The sequence below is a fragment of the Pistacia vera genome, unplaced genomic scaffold, assembly GCF_008641045.1.
Source record: "Pistacia vera cultivar Batoury unplaced genomic scaffold, PisVer_v2 Contig601, whole genome shotgun sequence".
Taxonomy (NCBI): Eukaryota; Viridiplantae; Streptophyta; class Magnoliopsida; order Sapindales; family Anacardiaceae; genus Pistacia; species Pistacia vera.
In genome coordinates, this window is record NW_022196448.1 from 285,311 (window position 1) to 313,044 (window position 27,734).

The following is a 27,734-nucleotide window of genomic DNA, read 5'->3' on the forward strand; positions in this document are numbered from 1 at the left end:
GGCCACATAGACATGATGTCTTTTCCACTTAATGTCAATTCCTCAAAATTGGAGTTTACCTAAAGTTCAATCATATAAATCATGTCAAAACAGATGTTCCCTTAAACAATTTTACGCAAAATTAGAAATTTGTATATTTTCAACAATAACAAAGAAATATCATAAATCTAAATTAAAAGAGATGAAAATGATTAAATTAACAGTTAGCAATTTACCTTCATTATATTTTCCTTCGACTGGGTTTTGTTTCTCTTGAATGAAATATTAAAGATCTAGTGTACTACATGGGTTAGGGAAATTAGGATTCAATTTAATATTAAGTAATAATTTTTTCATTTGTTTTATTAAGTAATAATTTTTTTCATTTGTTTTATTGGTGGTCATTATTTGTTTTAGTGTTTTATTTGTTACTAAAAACTTAACTCTTGTTTATGTATATATAAATATAATCATTCAAATGGAGACAAACTATTTTGGAAATTTGGAGGAAATTAATGAGATTAATATAAAAAGAAGTGCATGAGGGTGTAGTTAGCAGGAGTGGGGTGGGTGCGCCACCCTTTACTCTTACTTTTCATTTGTTTTAGTGTAATTAGTATTCATTTAAATTAATTTGATTTTTTTAATATTTTATTATGTTAATGTAAATAGGATTCAGTCAATATTTATAATCTAATTAACAATTATTTTAAACCTTTTCCAAGGGTAAAAAGGTCCTCAAAACACAAAATGGTAAAACTTTGGACTAATTAATGTGCTAAAATTTGGGAGCTAAAAAGATGGGGAAGTAATTTTAGCCCCACCCAGTTTATTAGGATCCCCACTTTTGAATAACATTTTTTTTGACAAGTTTAGCCTTAAAGAAAATTACTAAAAATGTTTTTTAATATTTAATTCTTACATAAATGTTCATAATCATTTAAAATATATTATTAAAATTGTAATTGTACACCAGAATGAATCAAAAGAAGTAAAGGTAAGCTTCCAATATGAAGATGAACCAAATTTTTAAAGTGCAATAAGCATCAAGCTGGGCCAACTACCGGGAGCAACCCCACGAAATTGCTATAGCCCTCGAATGGTACTACATTTTGATATGTACCATTTTCAAAAAATATTTATATTTTTTAAAATTGAATTAGTTTTCCTTTTAAAATTTGAACTTTCTATATTCTTAAATTTATGCATTTATGTTTTATATATATTTTGAAACTCAATATTTGTTTCTAATTAAATATCTTTTAGAATCATATTATCAAGATTTCATTGAGCGTTCATGGAAATAAGAAATTTAGAGATAAATAATTCTTAACAAGACAAGTACCTTTTTTTGTATAATTGTTGTATAGTTGTATTAAGATCACTCTTCCAATATCCTTCCGTGTCCCCCTTGTGCTTCTTTACTTTTTGTAAACATGGTGCACTTGTATCTCCTTTAGAGAAAGTCTTCATGTTGGGGCAGTCTCTCACAATTAATTCTTCCAAAGTTGGGAATTTGAAAGTGAAATTCCCATAGCAGAAACATATGAGACTTTTTAAACAGAAAAGTGACAACAACTTCAATTTGTCAAAAGCAATTTTATCTTCCACTCCAACGTCGTCCTCATCTGGTACCACTTCTATTAGGCTATCACAAAACCCAATTTTTACTTTCCTCAATTGCACCATGCTTTTGGCTGTTGAGGGTGTGAATAATTTTATCAATCCCCAGCAACAACTTATGCTCAAAACTGTTAGATTTGCAAAAGATGCTAGGGGTGGCAGCACACATCTCAATTTGACACAGAAATCTACTTCTAAAACCTCAAGATTTTGAAGAACAAAGTCCACTTTGGAGTCTTTACTCCATATGTTCTTTAGATTAAAAAGATTATCCAACTTTAAACTTTTGATCTGCATCAGTGTTCCCGCATGTCTATTATCCAATCCATATGAGAATATTTCTTTGTATGAACTAGAACTTAGTACGAGTTTTTCCAAATCAAAAGATTTCTGAAGGATGCCAAGTGGAATATTTGTTGATTTATCACCTTTGATCTCAACAGTATATTTGCAAGAGAAGTTTTTTGGAAGTAAACACTGCCATGTCATCATGTTGTCTGCTCTTAATACCAATTCCAATTCCTCCAAATTGGGGCTAATCTACAAATCAATCAAACAAAATCAAATCAACACCCAAAAAAATAAAATCCTTTATTTACAAGTCTGCCATTACTGGTTTTATTTTCAAAGTTTTTGATAAATTGTACAACAAAAACGTTGGCATTTTTATTACTATGATTTTTCGAATTTTTTTTAAAGAATGATGCTAAAAACAAATTATTTATTTTATTCTAATCTTAATTTATTTTAGAAATGATTTTTAATTAACAAAATTTATTAAACATATTTCAATTTCCTTGGCCTATGAATTATATAATTCCAATTAAATTAGATTTGTTGATGCTTGCTTTTTGTCTTCTCTAGGTTGAAGTAAAGACATTTAGATACCGATAAACAAAAAGAAAAAATTAACTAAAATTTTTTATAATTTTGTGTATAAAAAGTGCTCTTTATTTTCTGAACACAAAAACCTTTAAAGAAGAAAAATGGCTCATACCTTATTTTCTGAAGTTAGTATTTGAAATTTGTCACAATCATACACTTCCAGCTTCTTTAACTTGGGCCATGGCCAGTCTATAGCATGTATCCCAAGGCACAAAGTTGTAAGCTGTGGTAAGTCATTAAGTTTTAAGAAAGCTACATGCGGAAAGTCAAATTTGGCATTTGTTTCTTCTCCTTGTTCTCTGCTAACAATCTCCATTAATTCCTTACAACTGCTTACCTCAAGGTGTTAGAGTTGCTTAAAGCTTTTGATCATTGAAGATGGAAATACATATTTTATTTTTTACACTCCTCCAATACCAAACGAGTCAACTTTCGGGAGCAAGAAGATGTTTTCAAAAGTTGAGAGATATTTTCGGTATTGGTTCCATGCAGTTCTAAGGCCTCCAAATTGGGTAAAACAACCTGCACTCACAGTTAATTGATTTTCGTTTTAGTATTTTTGTGAAAGTAAATAATTAATAATTGTTTCTTATAGTTGTATCACATGCCAATTTTATTGGAGGTTTGGCTAACCTTTCAAACTGACACGTGGCATTTTTTTCTCTTTCAAAATCTACGCCCATTTACCAATCCACTTAAACAAACAATGAAAGCAAGAGTAATGTTGCATATACAATTATTGATACAAACTATTTTTAATTTATCTTTAAATTAAAGTCTTTCAATCATCTTAAAATACCTCAATTTGAAAGAAACTTTGTATAAAAAGTTTCTACACAAATATTATTGGAAAAAAAATGTTTTTCCTTTATTTAAAAGTCTGCTATTAGTCTTTCATTTGCACGATAGAAAACTATTAAAACAAAAATGAATTATATTTTAACCGTTTATGAGAAATTTACTTATTTTTTTATTTATTATCGAATAAAGAAATCATACCTTGTATTCTGAAGTGGACATTTGTAGTTTGTCACAGGTAGACACTTCCAACTTCTTTAAATTGGGCCATCCTGAAGTGTGCATTCCAGGGTAGAAAGTTTTAAGTTCTGCTAAGTTTTCTAGTTTTAGGAATTCTACCCATGGAAAGATAAATGGAGGAGACATTTCTGCTCTTTCTTTGGCTATAATCTCCTTCAACTTTTTACAAGAATTTATCTCAAAGTGTTGGAGTTGTTTAAAGTTTTTGACTATAGAAGATGGGAATACATATATTAGTGTTTCAATGTCCTTGATGACCAAACTAGTCAAATTTTGATAGCAATCTGACATTATTGGAAGTTGGCTATCCCATATCATTTGAGAATTAATTGCATGCAGCCTGACATCTTCCAAATTGGGGAAAACGACCTGCACCAAAGTTAATTGTTTCAGTAAGTTTCAAAGTCCGTTTTGTTAAAAGCTCTTTTCATAAATCGATCAATACTAAAAAATTCAGCATTCTTAAAAATACCAAAAAAAAAAAAAAAAATTTAACATTATTCTTTTATTCATTTTCAAAAGATTTTATCAAATAAAACTTTATATTATAAAATTCATTATTTTGCATCAGATAGAAAGTAAGTTAATATACTTGAGAAAAATATGTTTTAAATTGCTCAATTAGAATTAAAATTTGAAGTGTTTTATAAATCCTAACCAAAATGTAAAACACGTGTGTATGTTGAAGAGGCTAGTGACAGTCTCTTGCAATACTTGTTAATTTTTTTATTATTAAAGAAACAAAAAAGGCTCATACCTTGTATTCTGAAGTGCAAATGCGTAAATTCCGACAATTAGAAACCTCCAACCTCTTTAACTTGGGCCAACTTGAAGTGTGTATTCCAGGGTAGAAAGTTGTAAGTTTTGGTAAGTCTTTGAGTTCAAGGAATTCTACCCTTGAAAATATAATTGTAGCAGCTGCTTCTGCTCCTTCTTCTTTGTCAACAATCTCCTTTAGTTCTTTACAACTTTTTATCTCAAGATGCTGAAGCTGCTCAAAACTTTTTACCATAGAAGATGAAAATACATATTTTAGTTTCTCCATATCTATAATGATCAAATGTGTCAAACTTTGATAGCAAGAAGACATTATTGGAAGTTGGTTGTCCCAGATCATTTCAGAATTAATTGCTTCCAGTTCTACGGTCTTCAAATTGGGGAAAACAACCTGCATTCAATGAAGTAAAGATGCAATAATTGTCCCTAGGCCCAGGGGTTAAGAATCTTAATAAGGAAAACTCTACCTGTCTAACATATGCAAACATTTGAGGTACGTGTCCATACAAAAACTTTAGCATGTCAAAATTAAAATCATTAGAAGAATTTATGAAAAAAGATGAGAAGAGTAATCTTATTTACATTATTTTTTATTTAGTATATGAGATTTTTTCTTTTTCTCTTCTTGTCAATGATGAATTTGTTTCTTATATGTGTTAACAAAAGACAATAAATATTAAAAGAAAAAAATATATTTATAATAGATAAGTATAAATTTATTGTGAACCAAACCTTTCCATTAAAAAGTGGTGTGAAAGTATCATTGGATTGCAAATTTGTTGTTGATTCTTTCTGTCTCATTGGCAATGTTGAAGGTGTCTTTACTTTTGAGTAGAAACTTGCAATCCTTGGAAGTTTCCTCAAAGTCTTCTTTCCAATGGCTGATTTGTATTTGTTGTCGCAGAATCTTTCTGTTTCTTCTTCTTGACTTTGGCCAACATCTTCCAAAATTATTCGAAGCCAAATTGCTTGAGAAGTTGCCATTGACGCAGCCACATATTCTGCCTCTGCTGAGGATTGAGCTACAGTTTGTTGCTTCGTGGAGGCCCATGAGAATACACCTGACCCGAGAGAAAATGAATAACAAGATTTCTCATAGCATCAGCCGATCCAGCCCAATCGCTATCACTATATCCAACCAACTTAAAGTCTGAAGAGTAGTTGTACCAAATTCTATAGCCAATAGTCCCTTGCAAGTATCTTCATAGTCTTTTTGCTGCTCCAAAATTCATTTGGCTTGGGCTTTGCATAAATCTGGATAAGAAACTTGCTGCAAACATGATGGAGGCACCAGGAACCCTCTATATGATGAGGACAATGAAGAGTCCACTGGCATCTGGAGCAGTATATGTAACTTCAAGGTATGCCACTAGACCAGGTGCTCGTTATAAAGGCTACGAACAGCGGGCGTGGAGTAACCCAAAGCGAGTCTTGCAGGTCTAGTCGCATACCCCTATCGTCTTATGTTGCAGTGGGCGAAGTGTTACGTGTCATGCCAAGATCGAGGAACTCTTCTTCCCTTAGTTCGTAATTGATAGAATTTAACTCTCTTAATTATTTCATTGTTATTGACATTATCTTCTCTTTCTGCAATAAAAATCCCTTTCATATTCTTGCAATTTGCCACGTGAATTGTCTGAAGATGTGGAAGGCTTCTGCAATTGGAGGATGAGAAAATATTCTTCAATTTAACACAATGCGCCACTTCTATGATTTTTAAGTTGGAGAAAGAATCTATTGTGGGTTGACCACAACATATCTTCTCCAAGTTAATCAAATTGAAAAGAATCAATGACTCCAAGGCAAGGAAGGCATCATGAGGTGTGCACTTTATTGAATCAACGATACACAAAACGTTAGGATTATTGTGAACACAAAGATGTTTCAATTGTGAGAAACCCTCTTTGTCTAAATCAAAAACAACATTATTGATCCCTTCCAATTGGTCTAAGCATAAGCACTCAACATTCTTGAAACCTTGCAGATTGTCTGACCAAATGGTAGAATTTAGCTTTAATTTCAATTTCCTAATTGAAGTGATTGGCTTATCATAACTGAAGCTCTTAATTCCCATTTGCTTCAAATCAGAAGATATAAATGAATGACCAAACTTAGACCACCCAGCTCCTATTGATATTCGATACCTATCTAGCTTTTTGGTGAACAAGCATTCTGGCACAATCTCGTCATCTTTAATGTCTATTTCTAAAGTGGTAAGCTGCAGATGCTTCAACTCCTCAAGACTGGCATCATTTCTTTGAATATTGAATCCGTCAACCTCCCACAAAACAAGACATCCATTCATGTACAACTCTTCCAATTGGACTAAATTTGATAACACGTTTGGGGCGATAACTTCTAGTTGATCACAATCGCTTAAATCTAACAACTTTAATTGAGTTAATTGACCTATTTCCTTAGGCAGTTGCTCAACACTTGAACCTCGTAAGCTAAGAATTTTTAATTCCTTTAACTCTCCAATGATTGCTACATGTTCAAATTCACTATAATCCAAACACAATGTTTGAAGGTTTACTAGGAGACCAAGCGACGACTGCAAAAAGGAAAACTGCATTCCATCCAAATCTAGAACTTTGAGTTTTTTCATGCCTATGAAAAAATTATCAGGAATTTTGACATGAGAATCACCAACCTTTTTATTAATGAAAAAAGATTCAAGCTGCGGACAATCCAAAAACCCCTTACTAAGATCACCAATAGTACTATCACGTACAAATATCTTTTTGCAAATTTTTAGTCTATCACGATGAGACCATTCCCACTTTATCTCATTTCTCACGGAAAATAAATGATCATCCCTATTTGCAATCGACAAAGCAACTTCTCGAACAAAATCATGCATTGAAAATGATTCATAGGTGTGACCGCTAAGTAATAAACATGAGTCTTTAAGGTCATAGATCAATGCATTTACTTTATCTCGTGCTTCTTCAATCGTATAGATTCCATGAAATATATCCAAACCTATAACATATTTGACCAAGTCTAAACTGAAAGCTTGATGTCTCATTAGACTACAAAGCAAAAAAGTTTTTTGTAGTTCCTCACCTTTTAAGTACTTGTAACTCAACTCCATCGTTGCATATGCTTCTTTTATATCTCTTGTGAAGTTTTTCGGGGAAGACCTTTTGAATTGTCGTAGGGCTTCTTTCCACTGAGATGAATGTCTCTTGGTCTTTAATGCTTTTGCTACAGTAACTATAGCAATAGGCAAACCTCCACATCTATTACATATGTTTTCCGCGAGAGATTTACACTCTTGTGTTTCAATAAAATCACCTACAAGGAAAAAAGTTATTTAATTTAAAAAAAAAAAAAATCAACAGATTAGTGAGAAGTAGGCTGACAATTATTCTGTTGAAATTAAAACTTTAAAATTTGAATTATTTTTTCACGTTATATTTACTTTAATTCTTTTTATTCACATAAAAAACACGGGAAGTAGAATTTATGTGTTAAGAAATTAAAAAGAATAAATTTTGCCAAGAGATCTAGAGGGCCAAGACTAATAATTAAAGTATTAGAAATTGTATAATTATATATAAAGAAATTGAGAATTCCATAACATGATCACCTGCTGTCGTCTTAAACAGTCTCCAACTCTCTTTACCATTTAAACTGTCAATCTGTAAAGGATTAGGACAACCCATCTTCTGCAATGGCTGTCTTTCTCTTGCTGTCAGCAATAATTTACATCCCCTACCATCAACTTCATCAGGAATTCCAACACTCTTTAAATCAAACTCATCCCAAAGATTATCTAAAATAATAAGGATCTTCTCCTCTTTCTTCTTCAATCGTTCATACAGCTTACTCGCTCTTTGAGTCTCTTCTTCGAATTTCACACCCAAGTTACGCGCAATTTCTTTCTGAATCCTTTCAATGTCTAGAGTTTTATTTACCTCAACGTAAACCACCACCTCAAAGATCTTCTCTTTCTTGGCTTGCCTGCCTATTTCCTTCACTAGAGTCGTTTTTCCGATGCCACCCATCCCGTACACCCCAACATTAACATTAGCATCATTTAACGCCTTGAGTACAATTCTGAAAGTGGAATCTCTTGATATGAAAAGATCATAATTTTTGTCAGGTTTGAGCCACAAGTCCTCCAGAGCAGTGGGATAGGAAACCTCATCGAAGTCCTTTAGTTGCTGCAGGAGTGGAGATATATTATCCTCCTTTATTACGAATGCTTTCTTACCATCTTTGTAGCGGGTGATCAAATCAGGACAAAATCCCTTGAAGCATCGGTCGTTTGCTTTCTCTGCAATCAACGGCTCTGCTTCATGAATGATGGAATTCACTTCATCCTGCCACTGCCTAACACTCTGTTTGATCTTTTCCACATTGTTTTCAGCCGCAACAACCTTATTCTTCACCTCCTCCTTTGCATCCTTCAGCTTCTGAACTTCATTTTCAAGATTGTCTAAGTTGTTCCTGTGGTTGTACAAGTACATAAATCGGCGCCCAATCGGACGAGCAAACCACTTGCCAACCTCGAGAACAACACTCACCAGACTCGCGATATCCCCGGCAGGTTCCACCATTTTCAGTCCGTTTTCCTTTCTCTCTCTTTTTGTTTTTGAAGTTTGAAAAACAGAAAAGCAAATGAAAATAGAACAGAGACCGAACAAATCAGAGAGCCAAAAAAAAAAAAAAAAAAAAAAAGAAATAAGAAGATCGAAGAGGCTTTTTTTTTTTTTTTTTTTTTTTTTTTTTTTTTTTTTTTTAAAGAAATATATATAGAATAAGAGGATCTAAAAACGAGAAATAATAAGATGGAAGCGGGTATGTTTACTTATTTTATCTGTAAGAAAGAAAGAAAGAAGATTGAAAAAAGCAGTAGAAAGAGGTGTTTAGAGAGGTGGAAAGGAGAGAATGAAGAGATTAGTGATTGATGAGAATGAAACAATAATAGCAATGACTGGAAACAGAGGCGGATGGAGAAGTGAAATAAGACTTGATCACTTTATCAGTAGCCATAGGAGGAACCCAAAATATAATTAACAAAAGATTCTAATAAAACTAAAAAATTTCATCAAAAAAAAATTACATCGAAAGGGTATCTAGGGCATTTCATCAAACAATTCATAGATGCAGCTCCAACGTTAAACACTAATTGGTAACATTTAAATGTTAGTGAAATTTTCACCAAAAAAAATATATATAGACCACGGAATGCATGTGCCAAACACTTTTATAAGATTCTACTAACATTAAACACTAATCGGTAACATTTAAATGTTAGTGAAATAATTTTTATTAAATGTCATTAACTCTTTATTAAAAATATAAAATAACAACTCTAATGTCGAAATCAAAGCAAATTTTGAAAACAACAATCCAACTTACTCCGCTATGCATAAATCGAGAAAAAAAGGGCCTAGGACTTTCTCTTTTCCTTCCTCAAATTTCACCCATTGGAGCCCAGGAGAGAAAAAACATAAGGATCCATGACCCAACTCCAAGTTAGAGGCCCTTCTCTAATCCATATATCCATAGGCTCTCAAAACACCAAAGTCCACATCATTCGGGGCAAACCATTAATCCAGCTAAACAGATCATTTTCCTTTTGAGAGTTGGCCAAGCCATCACCTGGACGGACGGTCCAGCATCTACTACTATCCCACAACAGCAAGACAAAACACCCAGCACCCACAGCCTAATTTTCTTAGTCCCAGACGGCCCATACACCATATCCTTAGAGATACAGAGTTTGTTGTTGCTTCTGTAGCAAACCACCAGCTGACTGCCTAACTATAAAGCATACCACAACAGCAAGACCTCTTCACAACCTTAGCCACGTTCCAAGGCACACACCAGTGTTGTGGCAACTGTTTGCTAACATCATCTTCCACATATGGAACCAGATTCCATCCCCAACTCATATAAACATCAAAACTATGCCACAACTATCAAAGCCTCCTGCCCATATATAAATAAGAGTACCATTCAGGGTAACAAGATCATTCCATTAAACATTTACAACCAAAACAAGTAAGCAAGCTTAATCCATCTTGATGGCTGAAGCCTTGTGTTTTGATGTTATTGAAACGATTCGTTTTATTAAAGATAACTAACGGAACCAAACGAATCTACTTATTCCGTTAATTCAAGACACCTTGCTTATACCCATCTTCTGTTAACCATCAACTAATTGTAAGAAATTTATCTGCAATCTAAATAGAAATACAAAGAATACAATGTTCTTAAACTATAAACCAATAATCAAGAATTACCTCCAGCCATTGAAACAAACTCACGGAGCTGTATTTTGGCTCTTCTAAGCTCTCAAGACACTCTAATATTGATGGTGTATTTTTCAGTATAATTGAGTTCTTGAGCTTAGGGACCAAAATATTATACATAGCCAAGCTTCCATCAAGCTCTTAATGACATTGCTTAATGGCTGCCGTAAATCCCAATCAATGGTTAAACAAAACGTTTGAAAACTGAAGCATTTGAAAACTTAAGCAACAAATGTGGATTGTGGACCATCAAGCTTTAAAACTGATGAAAATCAAAACGTTATCTACGTTACATGAGTAACGTAAGTTTTACATTCTCCCACTTGGTCCATATTTTTAACCATTATTTCATTAAGAAACAAATACACGAATCATGACAACAAGTCCTCAAAATAAAACAAGTATTATCTTCCAGGTATTACAATGCATTTGATTTCTCAAGTTTACTTCATATATGACAACCTTACTTGATGAATAAACTCTATGTTTATTCTTGGTCCTACAGATGAATTTTCTCAAAAGAAATTAAGGTGCACATGAATATGAGAAAACATCACAGTAAATAAGAGTTTTATTCAAACATTATATATACAACTACATAGTAGAATGAAATCCCATTTCTTCTACATGATCCTTCAATTTCAATGGTGGCATGCCTTTGGTCAAAGGATCAACGATCATCAATTCAGTACTTATGTGCTCAATGACCACTTTCTTTTCCTTAATACGCTCTCTTATGGCTAAGTACTTAATGTCAATGTGTTTATTTCGACTTCCACTTTTATTGTTCTTAGCCATAATGACAGCAGCTGAATTATCGCAGTATATTCTCAATGGTTTAGAAATGGAATCCATAATTTTAAGTCTATCTATAAAACTCTTTAACTATACACCATGTGAAGTAGCCTCAAAATAAGAAACGAACTCAGCTTCCATAGTGGAAGTAGCAGTCAAGGACTGCTTTACACTTCTCCAAGATACAGCTCCACCAGCCATTATGAAAACATATTCTGATGTTGATTTGTGTGAATCAACACAACCAGCAAAGTCTGAATCTGAATAACTGATTACTTCTAGATTGTCCGTCCGTCTATACATAAGCATGTAGTTTTTGGTTCCTTGAAGGTACCTCATCACTTTCTTTGTAGCTCTCCAGTGGTCTAAACCTAGATTACTTTGATATCGTCCCAACATTCCAACAACAAATGCAATGTCAGGCCTTGTACAAACCTGAGCATACATCAGGCTTCCGACAATAGAAGCTTATGGAATGTTCTTCATTTGTTTCCTTTCCAAATCGTTCTTTGGGCATTGATTCAAATTGAAATTATCACCCTTTACAACGGGAGCCACACTTGGTGAACAATCTTTCATTCGAAATCTCTCTAACCTTATTGATATAGGTTTCTTGAGACAAACCCAAAATACCTCGAAATCTATCTTTATGAATCTTAATGCCAATAACATAAGATGCGTCACCCATATCGTTCATATCAAAATTCTTAGAGAGGAATTGTTTCACCTCATGCAGCAAACCCTTATCATTGGTTGCAAGCAAAATACATCTACATATAAAATAAGAAAGCCATTTCTGAAATTTGGTGCATTCCTTCTTCATGTGTCCCTTCTTTTTACAAAAGAAACACTTGGAATCTTTCTTGATACCACATTGGGGAGGCATTTTACCTTTCCCTTTCTGATTGGCTTGATATTTTCCCTTTCCATGCATTGCTAGCATTGCACTTTCTCTATGTTCCATCACCAGTCTCTCTTCCTCTTGAACACACATGGTTATAAGTTCATTAATTGACCATTTATCCTTATGTGTGTTGTATGAGATTTTGAAGGGTCCATATTGGTGCGGAAGAGTGTTCAAGATGTAGTACACCAGGAAAGATTCCGACATTTTATTCAACCTCGAGATTCTTCAATTGAGCCACAATATCCCTCATTTGCATGATGTGCTCGCGCACACCTCTCACATCGGTGAGCCTTAGGGATGAGAGCTTCATGATCAGGGTGCTTGCTAGTGCCTTGTCTGAAGTGACAAATTGATCATCAATGGCTTTTAGCAAGTCTTTGACGTTTTCATACTGATCAACAGAACCACAGATACTAGCAGAGATTCTAGTCTTAATGAACATCATGTTGAGACGATTAGATCGCTCCCATCGTTCATAAAGCATGATGTCCGCTGCAGTACTAGTATCAGTGAGTGCTGGTGGTTCGTCTTTCCTAATAGCATAGTCTATGTCCATCCCCCCCAAATGAAGAAGAACTCTCTCCTTCCAGACCTTATAGTTATCTCCCTTAAGTTCAGGGATATCAAAACGAATATCAGAGAAATTTGCAAGTTGTATGACTGCATAAAATTATAGATTATATGCTTATGTTAAAACTGAGGCCTAAACAAAATATCATACTTTACCAATGTAAATCATGCTTAAAAAAAAAAAAAAAAAAAAAATTGAATCTAATGACATAAAAATTGCCTGTGGGCTAAATTTCTAATTCAAGCAGATTCATTTATTCCTTATGATTAAACTTTATGATAAAACTATCAAATTATTTACTAAATTCAAATTCTTGTGAGTAAATTATGAATAACTTGATATTTTATAATTAATATATAAATATAATAAAAATTCCTGTGGGAAAAAAATTATTATATTGAGTATAATTAATTACAATTAATGTCTAATATTCTTTATGTGATTAATCATCATAATTTATAATTTTATTTAATTAAAGATGCTGTGACTATTCTCTAATTAATAAAATTATATGGATCACTAGACATTAAATCTCATAAAGACTAGCTAATATTAGGAATTACATAATCAAGTACTAATATGTATTATTATGCACAAAATATTCTCATAAGCATAAATATTGCATAATTAAAACTATAATATTATGCATAACATTTAATATTATGCCTTTATCCATATATACTCATTCAAAAATTGCATGTAGAAAGATATAATCAATTCATGCAAGATAAATATGAGCATAATTAATTTAGGATTTTGCACAATTTAACTTATTCAAAAATGCATATAATTAAGCCAAAATTAATATAATATGCATAATTAAAATGAGCAAAATTAGAAATGGTATAAATTTAGTTTTACCAATTAAATGACAAAAAAACATTAAGTGGCTTGTTTGGCTCAATAGCATACTTTTTACATGAGATCACGGGTTCAAGTCCCAGAACGCTAGATCTAAATTTTTTTTGTTTTTTAATTGAAAAGTAAACGACATGTCGTTTTCAAAACTGAAGGAAAACTGACATGTCATCTCCAGTCGTCTTCAACCTTTGATCGGATCTATAACTGGATACCCGACCCGAAAATAACCTGATAGCCAAACCCAGGTGGAAATCCACTATTTAAACTCCAAAATAATTGTTTCAAAGCTAGAAATGATAGAAATCCAATTTCCTAATGATTTATAACATTTATTTTCATTAAAAAACAACTAAAAGACAAACTTTGATTTAAAAAAAAAAAAAAAATTTCAAACGGCCATGCACAGAGAGCTTCAAAAAATTCTTTTGCAAAACATCAAAGTAGAGGTATTATATGGCTTTGATATCAACTATAAGAAACTTATCTGCAATCTAAATAGAAATACAAAGAATACAATGTTCTTAAACTATAAACCAAGAATCAAGAATTACCTCCAACCATTGAAACAAACTCACGAAGCTGTATTTTGGCTCTTCTAAGCTCTCAAGACACTCTAATATTGATGGTGTATTTTTCAGTATAATTGAGTTCTTGAGCTTAGGGACCAAAATATTATATATAGCCAAGCTTCCATCAAGCTCTTAATGGCATTGCTTAATGGCTGCCATAAATCCCAATCAATGGTTAAACAAAACGTTTGAAAACTGAAGCAACAAATGTGGACCATCAAGCTTTAAAACTGATGAAAATCAAAACGTTATCTACGTCACATGAGTAACGTAAGTTTTACACTAAGTGCCTTTTAAAACACAAGCTTAATTCTTCAGTTCTCAATTTTGCTTCTCCTGCTTCTTCATTCTTTACATTAACATGTTTGCATATCAGTTGTCTATATACATTATTAACAGAAGAGTTTGCAAGTAATAAATACAATCTTAACCATGTCCAAGAAGGCACACGCTAGTCCCACCAAACATAGATCTTTTGTTAACACACTGTTAACCACCAACTAACTTCCTTTTAAAACACAAGCTCAGTTCTTATGTTCTTCAGTTTTCAATTTTGCTTCTCCTACTTCTTCTTCTTTCTTTACATTAAAATGTTTGGATATTAGTTGATAGTTGTCCATATACTAATCGCAAGCAAAAGAGAGTGATAGGTTAGTACATTAGGTGAAGTATGAAAATAGGGTGAAGCATAGTGTTGTGGAGCAAATTGACTAGATGAGGAGTATGTTGCTATGTGTTTGATAAAGATGATGTATAAAGACGGTGATTAAAATAGGTTTGCTTATGTGCTAACAAAGTGTGTTTTCATGTCATGTTTGCACTGAATTGTATCTTTCCAACATTATCTCATGCTTATGCAATAGAAATTGAGCGTCTTGAAGTGTGACTTTATCCCCTCTAGAAGATAAATGCACAAAGAGACTACATCATATTCAAGTCCTAGACCATCTAAAATATAAGCTATGAGTTTTTCATTGGTTAAAACAACTCCACTAGTAGATAAAGAGTCAACATATTCCTTCATTTTTAGAATAAACTCATTGATGCTTAGTGCTTCTTTTCTAGTATTCCGTAACAGATTTCTTAGGTGCATTGTTCTAGCCTTAGATTTAGTCACAAAGTGATTCTCTACAGTCCTCAAAATATCAAAAGTACCCCTACACTTAGCCATTTTTCCGAACATTATTGATTCAGAAATTGAATAAAACAACCAACTTATAAGAAGCTGATCAATTCTCTTCCACAACATATATTCAGGATTATAAGCTTTAACAATTAAACCTGAAGTTTCATTTTTAACAACAATAAAAGAGGAAGGACAAGTTCGAGTTCCAGTTACAAAACCTTTAAGCTCAAATGAAGTTGATGCTGGCAATACCGTAGAATGCCAATAATTGTAATTTTTCTCAACCAGCTTCACAGAAATTGTTGGCAAAGATAAAGGAAAATTGAAGGCAAACATTTGATCACCGAAATTGGAACCTTTTTCTGCAGTTTTACTAGGAGTCTTCTCAAACATATTTGACGAAATTGAGAAATAAGCCATGACGTTAGTCTGTAGCACTGATACCATGGTAGATTTTGATAGGGTAATTTTACTGAGTCGAGAAAGTGCGAAGAAATGCAGGAAAAACAAAGAAAATACTGAGAGTTTGAGAGAAAATTACTAAACTTTAGTAAGATATTTCTCATTAAGAACCAGAATGAGTACAATTAAGCTTTTATACAATTATTTACTGCCTGCATTACAAACCCAGAAGCTTAAACTAATAAGCTTTTACAACCAAAACCATTAAGCATAAACCGTCTTTGATAGCTTAAGCCTTATGTTTTAATGTTGTTGAAACGCATCGTTTTATTAAAGATAACTAAAGGAACCAAACAAATCCACTCATTCAGTTAATTCAAGACACCTTATAGTATACACATCTTCTGTTAACACACTGTTAACCATCAACCAACTGCCTTTTGAAACAAAGCTTAGTTCTTCTGTTGTTCAGTTTTCAATTTTGCTTCTCCTGCTTCTTCTTCTTTCTTTACATTAACATGTTTGTATATCAGTTATCCATCTACGTTATTAACATACAGTTTACATTTGGTTATTTCAGTAGCCATAAGGATGATGAGCTAAAGAAATTTGTATCTTAATGGCTTCAATGCTAGTCAAAATAGACATAAAAATACAATTAAAATTTTGCATTATAATCAAACCAAAAATATAAAATTAAAATTAAAAAAAGCCAAACATAAATCTCTCAAACCCTAAAACACATAACCTAATAACTTATCTCGATAGTTGCTAGCCACCGCTACTGGTTTTAAACACACAACCATTGCACGACTGCTAGAGTCGATTAAGCCACTACCAGTGCGATGAGCCCTAGGCAATCTTACTGCCACCAACTTGAAAGGTTTCTATCGATCATGTCGCTGCTAATGCAAAAGGTTTCAACAATCATGTCGCTGTTGATTGTGTGACCACCACAAAAGGCCTCTGTCAATTTACATTAATTCTGCAAGGTTGATAGATGAAAGTTTTAAAGCCAATCAAATTGATTAAAACTTATGCGGAATTAAGATTACTTGTTCATGTTGTGCTTAATGAGTTGCTAAACTAATGATTAAAGTACACAACTCATTTTTAACATGGTTCGCCAATCATGCCTACATCCATGGGACCAAGTCCAGAAGAAGCTAATCCACTATGAAATAATTATGTGTTCAATTACAAAGACAAGAATAAGTATCAGTTGTAAAAACTGTCTGTTTGGACAACACTTCAATCTTTGCTCTTTGGTTGAACCTCAAACCTTCATAGTCTAGCTTCTCCTCCACGGGACCACCAGGTCACACTTGAGCTCCTCTCAAGTTTCAACAATGACAAATTACTTTGGCAGCAGCAGCTCAAACATGTCCAGATCTCAACACGGAACAACGTTCTAGAATCAACCCATACAAGCAAGAGATAAAACACAGTAATTCAAAGCCTACCAAAGCATATATATCAGAAACCTACAAAAACTAAACATCCTCAAAGAAAATATTCACAGAATAATGGAGGTAAATAATATGGCTTCCTCAAAGAAATGGAAAGTTTGCGGCGTTGAACAAAAACTTTAGAAAACTTGGGTCTGGTGCAGAAATTCAACAAAAATGATTAGCTTCTATTTGGTTACCAAGAAAAACCTCCCTCTCCTTCCCCTTCTTTCGTTCCCTTCAGTTGAGTGTTGCTGGGGCCCGGATGGATCCCAGTCCACGGGAACGAGATCGATGAGCGGAAGGAGTGGAATTCGATTGCTTAGGTGCAGCTCCGTAGCCCACCTTCAGTTTGACAAAGCACGATTTATTGTTTTTTTAATTTAATTATTTTTGACATTCATTCTACATGTAGGCCAGTTAATGTTTGTTCTAAACAAAGATTTTGGGTGATCAGAGCTACTTTGAAAATTTCATCTGTTTCCTAAAGAATTTACCCCTTTTTCTATACAGAGAATTACCTGCTCCTGATGACCAGTCATAGGTCCATTGCTTTATCTTAATTAATTGGGTAATACTGTAGTGTTTTTTTTTTTTTTTTTTTGAATATAAAGAATAAAAAATTACAAACACCAGGAAGCTCCCCTAAGACCAAGAGAACAACTTGAACATGCCCAACATTCAAGACTTCACATCAACAAAGGCCCAGAGACACTAGGCCTAACCAAGGCCCATAACAAAAACCAAACACTTAGCTTAAAAACTATACAAAAAAAAAAAATAATAACAACAAGCTAATCAAATTATAGGCTCCCAAAATACCAAAGCCCACATCATTCAGGCCAAACCATTAATCCAGCTAATCAACTTATTTGCCTTTTGAGAGTTGCCCAAACCATCACCTGGACGGATGGTCCAACATCCATTACTGTCCCAGAAGCCCAAACCACAACAGCAGGAGAAAACATCCAGCACCCACAGCCCAATTTTCAAAACCAGTGCTTCCTAGAGAGGATAAAATCACCCCCATATCAGAACGATGACAGATCTTTGCAACAGTGTTGTCAAGCAGCCAATCATTCTTCTGGCACAAACGGCTGCTAAGAGCCAAAAGAAAATCTGAACAAGAAAAAACGTTAGAAAGGAAGATGCTCCAATACCCATAATTTACATCCTCAATAACCGCAGCATCTCCCCTCTCAAGTCTCCTAGCACAGCCCCTCTGCCCCTCCATGAGGGGCAGATCATACCTTGAGAAAACCCCCAGCCCAGGATCCACACGATCCTTAAATCGGCCATAATTTTGCTTCTCCTGCTTCTTCTTTCTTTACATTAACATGTCCATATACATTATTAACATGGAGTTTACATTTGATGATTTTAGTAGCCATAAGGATGATAATTTGTCAATGATTGTTTACATATGTTTGATTACATCATAATAAATTTTATTACTCTATAATTAGCCCAAATGCATATTCCAAGGTATACACAAATCCACAGGCAAATAATAATTCATATGCAAGTAATAAATACAATCCACAGCAACAGATTGAAAAGAGAACCTCCACTGCAGCTGAAATCATTCTCAAATGAGTAAAGATAACCTTAATTTCTGTTACAATTCTATAGCAGCAATTCACATAAAAAGTAAAGCTCAAGCAGAACAATCAAGATGGAAACAAATGGCCCTTCTACACTCTGGCTTCACCAAAGGGAACACAGACTACAGATAAAAGAGGTCTTGCTCCACAAGTTTCAATCAAGTTTGGCCTATATCAGTTTCAAAATTCGAATCTTTCTCTAAATATAGAGCTTTTGACAACAACAACTGAGACTACTTTTGAAAATACAATTTCATCAAATAGCATCGTAATATACCAGAAGTTAATTACATAGACCATTAAGGCACCCACAAATTCACACTTAATTAAGTCATCAGTAAAATACATAGCAACTGAATGAAAAACAACCTCCACTATTCAAATCAACCTCAAATGAGTGAAGAAACTAAGTTCTGTAACACTTTCAAAGAAGTAATTCACAATGAAGGAGGGCTAAAACAGGCCAATAAAGATACAAACAAAATGCCCCTCCACTCTCTCATTTCAACATAGGGACCAAGAGCCACAATATCTCACAAACCATTTAGATAAGAGGCCTTAATCTGGAGACTGGATTGACGTTTGACCTGAATTTTTCCAGAACTCTTGATATTCTGTAAATATAGAAGACAGCAGGTTTAAAGTGAATGCAAAAGCTATAGGGAAATGTTATTTTGAACTATAAATTGGTGATAGTTTTTCAAAGAAAAAGAAAATGCTTCCATGATCATGAAGTTTTATTGTGGCCTCTAAATGACTTTCATGTTACTATATTAAATATCAATTTTATTGTAGCTTTTGTATTCTTAAAGAGTTATTGACTTGCACTGAGATAAGGCATATTATAAAACAAATATAAAATTAAAGATACGGTCATGAGAATGGACTAGTGTCCTGTTTCAAATGTTAGGGGGAATTGGAAGATCCAAAGAAAAGTAATTTTTAACTAAATGCTTACCTCTTTCTTGTGAAGATGTTGTATATTTGTGTTAAGGTCACCTTCCCAATACTCTTCATTGACATGATAGATCTGCTTTACTTGGTAAAGTTTGGTGTTAATCTTGGGGCATTTTTGCACACTATGAATTCCAAATCAAGGAACTTCAAGATGGGATTCCAGAGCATCTGATCTTTCCCCATTCAATCCTTGATTTGTGAGTGGCAGGTGCGGATTTTACACAGATGAAGGTACACCATTGTTTTCTGAGCTAAAATCTGCATTCTCCTGTGAATATTTTCTGTATCTCTTAGGCTTTGATAACAAGATATGAGCAAACCAAGTAAACATGAAACGAGGACAACAACAGGACAACCAGGGAGCAAAATGTATAGCATTACAGAACATCATAATACAACAACATCATAATACACCAGAAGTCCATTATACCAAAACTATAGTATTACAAAAAAGATTGGGTGTGGTCACAACATAATAGAAGATTAAGTGGAATTATTATAACAACTTTCAGAAACCAGTTTCACCGAATACAATCATAATACACCAGAAGTTCATTACATAAACATATATATTGCAAGGCACACACAAAATCAGACATACCTAGGCACATGATTCATACTTTAAAGTAATGTATACAATGCACAGAAACTGAATGAAAAATAACCTCCACTGTTCTCAATTCAACCTCAAATGAGTCAAAAAAGTAAGTTTTGAAACATGTACTTTAAAAGCTGCAATTTACAACCAAGGAAAACTAAAGCTGAACAATCAAGATAGAAACAAAACGCCCTATACTTGCCGACTTCAGCATAGGGAACATGAGCCATAATGATTTACAAACCACTTAGAAAATAGGCCTTATTCAGTTATTCTGGAGATTTTAAATTCATCGCGTTATATGGTAGTAAACTAAGGTCGACTCTAAATGACCTTCATGCCACTCTTAACTATTAATTATATTGTAATGTTAGTACACAATACTGACAACAGATAGGAAAGAACCTCCAATGTTCAAATCAACCTCAAATGAGTGAAGGAAGCATTAAGTTCTGTATCCATTTTCAAAGCATCAACTCACAATGAAGGAAAACCAAAGCAAAAGAGAAGATAGAAGCAAAAGGCTCTCCCCTTCTCTGACCTCAACACAACGAACTGGAGCCGCAATGATGCCTCACAAAAGAGCCCTTATCCCAGAGATTTCGTCGAAGTTTGGCCAAATCCTTTTCAGCACTCGGAATATCCTGTAAATATAGAGCACAACATATTCAAAGTAAAACAGAAACTGCAGGGAAATGATATCTTAAACAACAATTTTTTTATAGTTCAGCAAAGAAAGGGAAGTTGAAAGATAAATAGAAAATGTTTCCATGATCATGAAACTTTATGGTAGTATATATCAAGGAAATTGCCTTCACAACACTTTTAAATTCAATATTTTTGTACCTTTTGTCTACTTAAGAGTTATAAATATACCACTGAAATTTGTTACATATACATCCATATATAGGCTTATAATTCAAACTAAAGTAATGAATAAATGCAATATAATGCAACAACCAGCTAAAAAATGGAGAATAAGGATCCTTTTCCAACGCTCAAATTCAAATGATGAGTGATGGAGATATAAGCGTTGTTACATTTTCATTAATTAAAAATCAGGCTATGAGTAAGACTTAGTGTTCTGTTTACATTCGTAATGCACTGATCTGTTTATGATAATCTCAAGAGGAATGGCAAGTAATTGTGTAAACGCAAAGGAAATCAACTGACCCTGGCCTAATTTCAGCAAGTAAAACAGAGAATTTTGTTCACTGGAAATGTTAGGACAATGCAGCAGCCGGACACTTTCTTTGGGAACAAGGTAAAATGCATAAACTAAAAACTCACCTTCGGTGTGCTTTGGACATGACAGATATAGGTAGTTCAAGCACTTTTGGAAGAGCTGCCTGGAAGTTCCTGACCTACCTGTAACGTAGAGATATCAAACCAATCAATGTTCAAATGAGTCCAACCAAATCCTTGAAACAATTCAAACATCAGCAATTTTAATTATTCTTAACATTTTAGCCTACCGTTCAAATCAACCTAAAATTAGTGAAGGAAGCATTAGTATCCATTTTGAAAGCATCAACTCACAATGAAGGAAAGCTAAAGCAAAAGAATAAAGATAGAATAAAAGCTCTATCCTTCTCTGACCTCAACACAGGGAACTCAAGCAGCAATAATGCCTCACAAAAGAGCCCTTATCCCCTGGAAGATAAAAACACAATGTTTTCATGACCATGAAACTTGATGGTAGTATATATCAAGGAAATGACATTCACAATACTATTTAATTCAATATATTTGTATCTTTTGTCTACTTAAGAGTTATCAATATACCCCTGAAATTCCGATGCTCCAATTCAAATGATGAGTGACGGAGATAAGCGTTGTTACATTTTCACACCAGCAACATCACAATGAAGGAAAGCCCAAAAGCAGTACATTGGAGATGAAAAAAGATCCATCTCATTGTCTGACTTAAAGCAGAGGAACATGAGCTGCAATGCATCAAAAAACTAAATAGAGGCCTTATTACTTGAACTTTGCTGTGAACTTTCTGAATCATTGGCAAAATATATTGGAAGTGAAAAAGCATGATCAGTGGAGGGATGTCTTTGAACTATACCGATGCCGGGGAATTCGATGTTGTAGAGGAATTTCAAATCACTCGACTGAAAGGAGAGGAAGAATTAGTTCCTTTTTAGCGTCGGAGCACAGCTTCGCTTTGTCACTCTTTGAAGAGGAACTGGGGAAAGAATAGAATGATTTTAGTCTGAACGAACTAGAACCACTGAAATCAGACCTGTTGATGTGCCGTTTGATGATAGTATTTTGATTGAAAAAAAATTAAAAATTTGAGTAAATATTTCTATATAATCAATGATGTTTTATGGTGATACATTAAGATAATTACCAGTTCTGATATAGTAGTTGCTGTATGCCCAGGAGTTTATTGATTCCCACATAGATGTCTCACATGATTTATCATTAATTAAAAATCAGGCAATGAGTAAGACTTAATGTTCTATTTACTACCATTTAATACATTAATAATGCACTGATCTTTTTATGATAATCTCAAGAAGAATAACTAAAAACTCACCTAAGGCGTGCTCTGGACATTGCAGATATATGTAGTTCAAGCACTTTTGGAAGAGCTGCCTGGAAGTTCTTGACCTACCTGTAATGTAGAGAAATCAAACCAATCAATGTTCAAATGAGTCCAACTCCAACCAAATCTTTGAAACAATTCAAACATCGTCAATATTAATTATTCTAAACATTTTAGGATTACAATTGTTCACTTTTTCATAGCAGGATTTCATAATTTGATTGTTTACATATGTTTGTGGGTAAGAGCTCATGTGTGTTTTCAAATTTCTTGAGACTTGTAACAAAGACAACACAATCGTGATTACAACAATACAACGAGTCTAGCATAGGAGGGCTATGAGATATAAGCAATAGAATTGGTTTGTGTGATCAGTGCAAAAATGAAGATTAAGTGGAATGATTAGACACATAATTCATACTCACGTCATGGATACAAAGCACCAAAGCAGAATTTTGAATGATCTATACCAGCTTTTGAGGAACAAAATTTCATGAAATAGATTTATAATACCAAAAGTTCATTACTTTGACATATTCTAAGACTCGCACAAATTCACATATCCATAGGCACATAATTCATACTTCTAAGTATTGAATACAATGCAAAGCAATGGAATATAATACAACCTTCACTGTGCAAATCAACCTCAAATATGTGAAGAAAATAACGCACGAACAATGAAGATAGAAGATAAATATTCTTCCACTCTCTGACTTCAGCATAAGGAACACGAGCTACAGAATACCTCACAAACCAGTTAGAAAATATAGCTTTATTGCAGAGATTGCATCGAAGTTTGACCTCTTGATAGATACCTTCCAATACTCAATCAAACCACAGCAATAACAGCAACAACACTCAGACTCAACCAGAAAAATATCAACAAACAGTAGCCATACCCACAAAATAAAAGTCAAGTCGATTTATATTCTACCAAACCAAATACATAGAAGAATTAAACTTAGCAATCACCTCTCCACTTTTCTCTTTTCTGAATATCCTACCCAATTCTCCCTGTCTCCTTTTTATCCCATTCAGATTCTCTCCATAACAGAATTCCCCAGCTAGCCACACTCTTACTGCCACCTGTCCCATATAATTCTTCCTTAACATTCACATGCCTCTTACTGCCACCTGTCCCACGTAATTAATTCTTCCTAACATTCGCACGCATAGGACCGTTTTGCCCAACTACTAATAATCCTCTACTACCCATTCCTACGCTTCCTACTATAGACCAACACATTCATAGAATCTTTTTCAGAACTCTAATCTATAGAGAATATTATTTTGAACTACAAATTGATGATAGTTATATCGTAGCTTTTGTATAATGAAGAGTTATTAACCCCGGCAATGATACACATTATTAAATAAAAAAGAAACTAGTGTTCTAGCAGTAATGAATAAAATATATTTTTAAGATTATTTTATCAGGTATTCCAATGTTAAAGAGAACAAGAAAATTAAAAAAAATTAAAAAAACTTAATTGTTAACAGAATACATACCGCTTTCTTGAATAGATGTTGTATAGTGGTATTAAGCTCACCCTCCCAAAGCCCTTCTTTGCCAAACCAAGTCTGCCTCACTTTGTCCAATTTTGGTGTGCTTAAGAGTCCTCTAGAGAAAGTGTTTATCTTGGGGCATTCTTCCACCATCATGTCTGCCAAAGCCGGGAATTTAAAGGTGTGATTTCCAGAGCAAAAGCTTTTAAGACTTTCTAAATTCCGAATTGATAGGGACTTTAATTTACTAAATACAATTTCATCTTTTTCAACATCTCCTGTATTTGCTATTATTTCAATCATCGTCTCACAATCTCCTATGTACATCTTTTCAAGGTTCACCATACTTTTGGCCGTTGAGGATGTTACTAAGTTTACCAATCCATCACATTTCCGTACATCCAGAGTTATTAGATTGTCAAAAGATGCTGAAGATGGCACTAGATTAATCAAATTGTGACAATGATACACTGATAGCTCTTCAAGATTTCGAAGAATTGAGACCTGATGAGAATCTTGTTTCCACATGTGCTTCAAATTGAAAAGTCCCTCAAGCTCTAACTGTTTAATATGTGTGAGCATCCCTGCATGTTTCTCAACCTCTCCACATGAGAACAACTCTTGGCATGAATTTCCTTTTAATACGAGCGTTTCAAGATTGTTAAATCTCTGAAGGATTTCAATGGGAATATTTGTTGGTTCATTTTGAATAACATTAACAACTTTCACTTCGGAAAACCGATGTTCTGGAAACTGATTTGGCCACATAGACATGATGTCTTTTCCACTTAATGTCAATCTCTCAAAATTGGAGTTTACCTAAAGTTCAATCATATAAATCATGTCAAAATAGATGTTCCCTTAAAACAATTTTACGCAAAATTAGAAATTTGTATATTTTCAACAATAACAAAGAAATCATAAATCTAAATTAAAAGAGATGAAACTGATTAAATTAACAGTTAGCCCTTTACCTTCATTATATTTTCCTTCAACTCGGTTTTGTTTCTCTTGAATGAAATATTAAAGATCTAGTGTAAAGCATTGATGAAATATCAATCGTTACAAGAGAAGGCGACAGCATTGAGATGTGTAAAGCTCAAAACTTAACTCTTGGAAATTTGGAGGAGTGATATGGTTTTAAATATATAATTGAAGCAAATTAATGAGATTAATATAAAAAGAAGTGCATGAGGGTGTAGTTAGCAAGAGTGGGGTGGGTGCGCGAGCCTTTACTCTCACTTTTCATTTGTTTCAGTGTAATTAGGATTCAATTAAATTAATTTGATTATTTTATATATTTTATTATGTTAATGTAAATAGGATTCAGTCAATATTTATAATCTAATTAACAATTATTTTAAACCTTTTTCAAGGGTAAAAAGGTCCTTAAAACACAAAATGGTAAAACTTTGGACTAATTAATTTGGGCGCTAAAAATATAGGGAAATAACTTTAGCCCCACCCGGTTTATTAGGATCCTCACTTTTGAATAACTTTTTTTTTTTTGACAAGTTTAGCCTTAAAGAAAATTACTAAAAATGTTTTTTAATATTTAATTCTTACATAAATGATCATAATCATTTAAAATATATTATTAAAATTGTAATTGTACACCAGAATGAATCAAAAGAAGTAAAGGTAAGTTTCCAATTTGAAGATGAATCAAATTTTTAAAGTTCAATAAGCATGAATCTGGGCCAACTACCGGGAGCAACCCCACGAAATTGCTATAGCCCTCTAATGGTACTACATTTTGATATGTACTATTTTCAAAAAAATATTTATATTTTTTAAAATTGAATTAGTTTTCCTTTTAAAAGTTGAACTGTCTATATTCTTAAATTTATGCATTTATGTTTTATATATATTTTGGAACTTAATATTTGTTTCTAACTAAATATCTTTTGGAATCATATTATCAAGATTTCATTGAGTGTGGATGGAAATAAGAAATTTAGAGATAAATAATTCTTAACAAGATACGTACCTTTTTTGTATAATTGTTGTATAGTTGTATTAAGGTCACTTTTCCAATATCCTTCCATCCCCCGTGTGTACCTCTTTACTTTTTGTAAACATGGTGCACTTGTGTCTCCTTCAGCGAACGTCTTCATGTTGGGGCAGCCTTCCACAATTAATTCTTCCAAAGCTGGGAATTTGAAAGTGAAATTCCCATAACAGAAACATGTGAGACTTTCTAATTTGAAAAGTGACAACAACTTCAATTTGTCAAAAACAATTCCATCTTCTACTCCAACGTCTTCCTCATTTGATACCACTTCTTTTAGCATATTGCATGACCGAATTTTTACTTCCCTCAATTGCACCATGCTTTTGGCTGTTGAGGGTGTGAATAATTTTATCAATCCCCAGCAACAACTTATGCTCAAAACTGTTAGATTTGCAAAAGATGCTAGGGGTGGCAGCACACATCTCAATTTGTCACAGTTGTGTACTTCTAGAACCTCAAGATTTTGAATAACATAGTCCACTTTGGAGTCTTTACTCCATATGTTATTTAGATTAGAAAGAAAATTCAACTCTAAACTTTTTATCTGCAGCAATGTCCCTGTATGTCTATCGTGCAATCCATATGAGAATATTTCTTTGTATGAACTCGTACTTAGTATGAGTTTTTCCAAATCAAAAGATCTTTGAAGGATGTCAAGTGGAATATTTGTTGATTTATCACCACTGATCTCAACAGTATATTTGCAAGAGAAGTTTTCTGGAAGTAAACACTGCCATGTCATCATGTTGTCCACTCTTAATACCAATTCCAATTCCTCCAAATTGGCGCTAATCTACAAATCAATCAAACAAAATCAAATCAACACCCAAAAAAATAAAATCCTTTATTTACAAGTCTGCCATTACTGGTTTTATTTTCAATTTTTTTGATAAATTGTACAACAAAAACGTTTTATTTTCTATCAATATTGGATTTGATTAAAAGAGTTCATCTATTTAACAAACATAAACAATATTGTATACACTTATTATTATTTTTTTTAATAAAATTATTGTTTATAAACTTTATACTTTTTCATCAATTATTAGAAAAATGATTTATTCTACTGAATAAAAACAAAAAAGTGTGAACAATTACTACCTTTACCGTAAGTTACTTTCTAATTTGATAAGTGAAATAGATGATATTTTTATTATTAATTATTTGAATAAGTTCAATTTAAGATATTAAATTGTGAGGAATACTATAAGGGATTTTAATTATTACTCCAATTATATATAT

The 27,734-nt window shown here is 33.2% G+C and overlaps 2 protein-coding genes and 1 long non-coding RNA gene across 10 annotated transcripts in view; all 3 read right to left on the reverse strand.

The window, feature by feature from the left end:
• Positions 1 to 2,889: 2,889 nt before the first annotated feature.
• Positions 2,890 to 3,641, reverse strand: LOC116110385. Its single transcript, XR_004124897.1, has 2 exons — positions 3,487 to 3,641; positions 2,890 to 3,009 (listed from the first exon to the last, which is right to left on the reverse strand). It is a non-coding gene; the product is annotated as an uncharacterized LOC116110385 (long non-coding RNA).
• A 2,144-nt stretch (positions 3,642 to 5,785) lies between these two features.
• LOC116110408 (probable disease resistance protein At4g27220) lies at positions 5,786 to 8,870 on the reverse strand. Its single transcript, XM_031396632.1, has 4 exons — positions 8,138 to 8,870; positions 7,898 to 8,032; positions 7,372 to 7,602; positions 5,786 to 7,287 (listed from the first exon to the last, which is right to left on the reverse strand). Exons 1-4 carry the CDS (start codon positions 8,868 to 8,870, stop codon positions 5,786 to 5,788), a joined length of 2,601 nt encoding a protein of 866 aa, XP_031252492.1.
• A 10,338-nt stretch (positions 8,871 to 19,208) lies between these two features.
• LOC116110377 overlaps positions 19,209 to 27,734 on the reverse strand; it is a 129,956-nt gene continuing 121,430 nt past the window's right edge. Inside the window, exons 3-12 of one of the 8 annotated variants that reach the window (XR_004124886.1) lie at positions 26,469 to 27,285; positions 24,482 to 25,297; positions 22,961 to 23,038; positions 22,484 to 22,603; positions 22,195 to 22,373; positions 22,009 to 22,062; positions 21,700 to 21,777; positions 20,951 to 21,053; positions 19,813 to 20,079; positions 19,209 to 19,468 (exon numbers count right to left, since the gene is read on the reverse strand). Coding sequence is in view for 1 of the 8 variants with exons in the window: in XM_031396607.1 (XP_031252467.1) it covers positions 22,997 to 23,038 (42 nt within the window). In the remaining 7 variants the exon portion in view is untranslated. Of the gene's footprint in view, positions 19,469 to 19,812; positions 20,080 to 20,950; positions 21,054 to 21,699; positions 21,898 to 22,008; positions 22,063 to 22,194; positions 22,604 to 22,771; positions 22,843 to 22,959; positions 23,039 to 24,481; positions 25,298 to 26,468; positions 27,286 to 27,734 lie in introns of those variants that run through there. The other 7 variants (XR_004124884.1, XR_004124887.1, XR_004124889.1 and 4 more) reach the window with 7 other exon arrangements.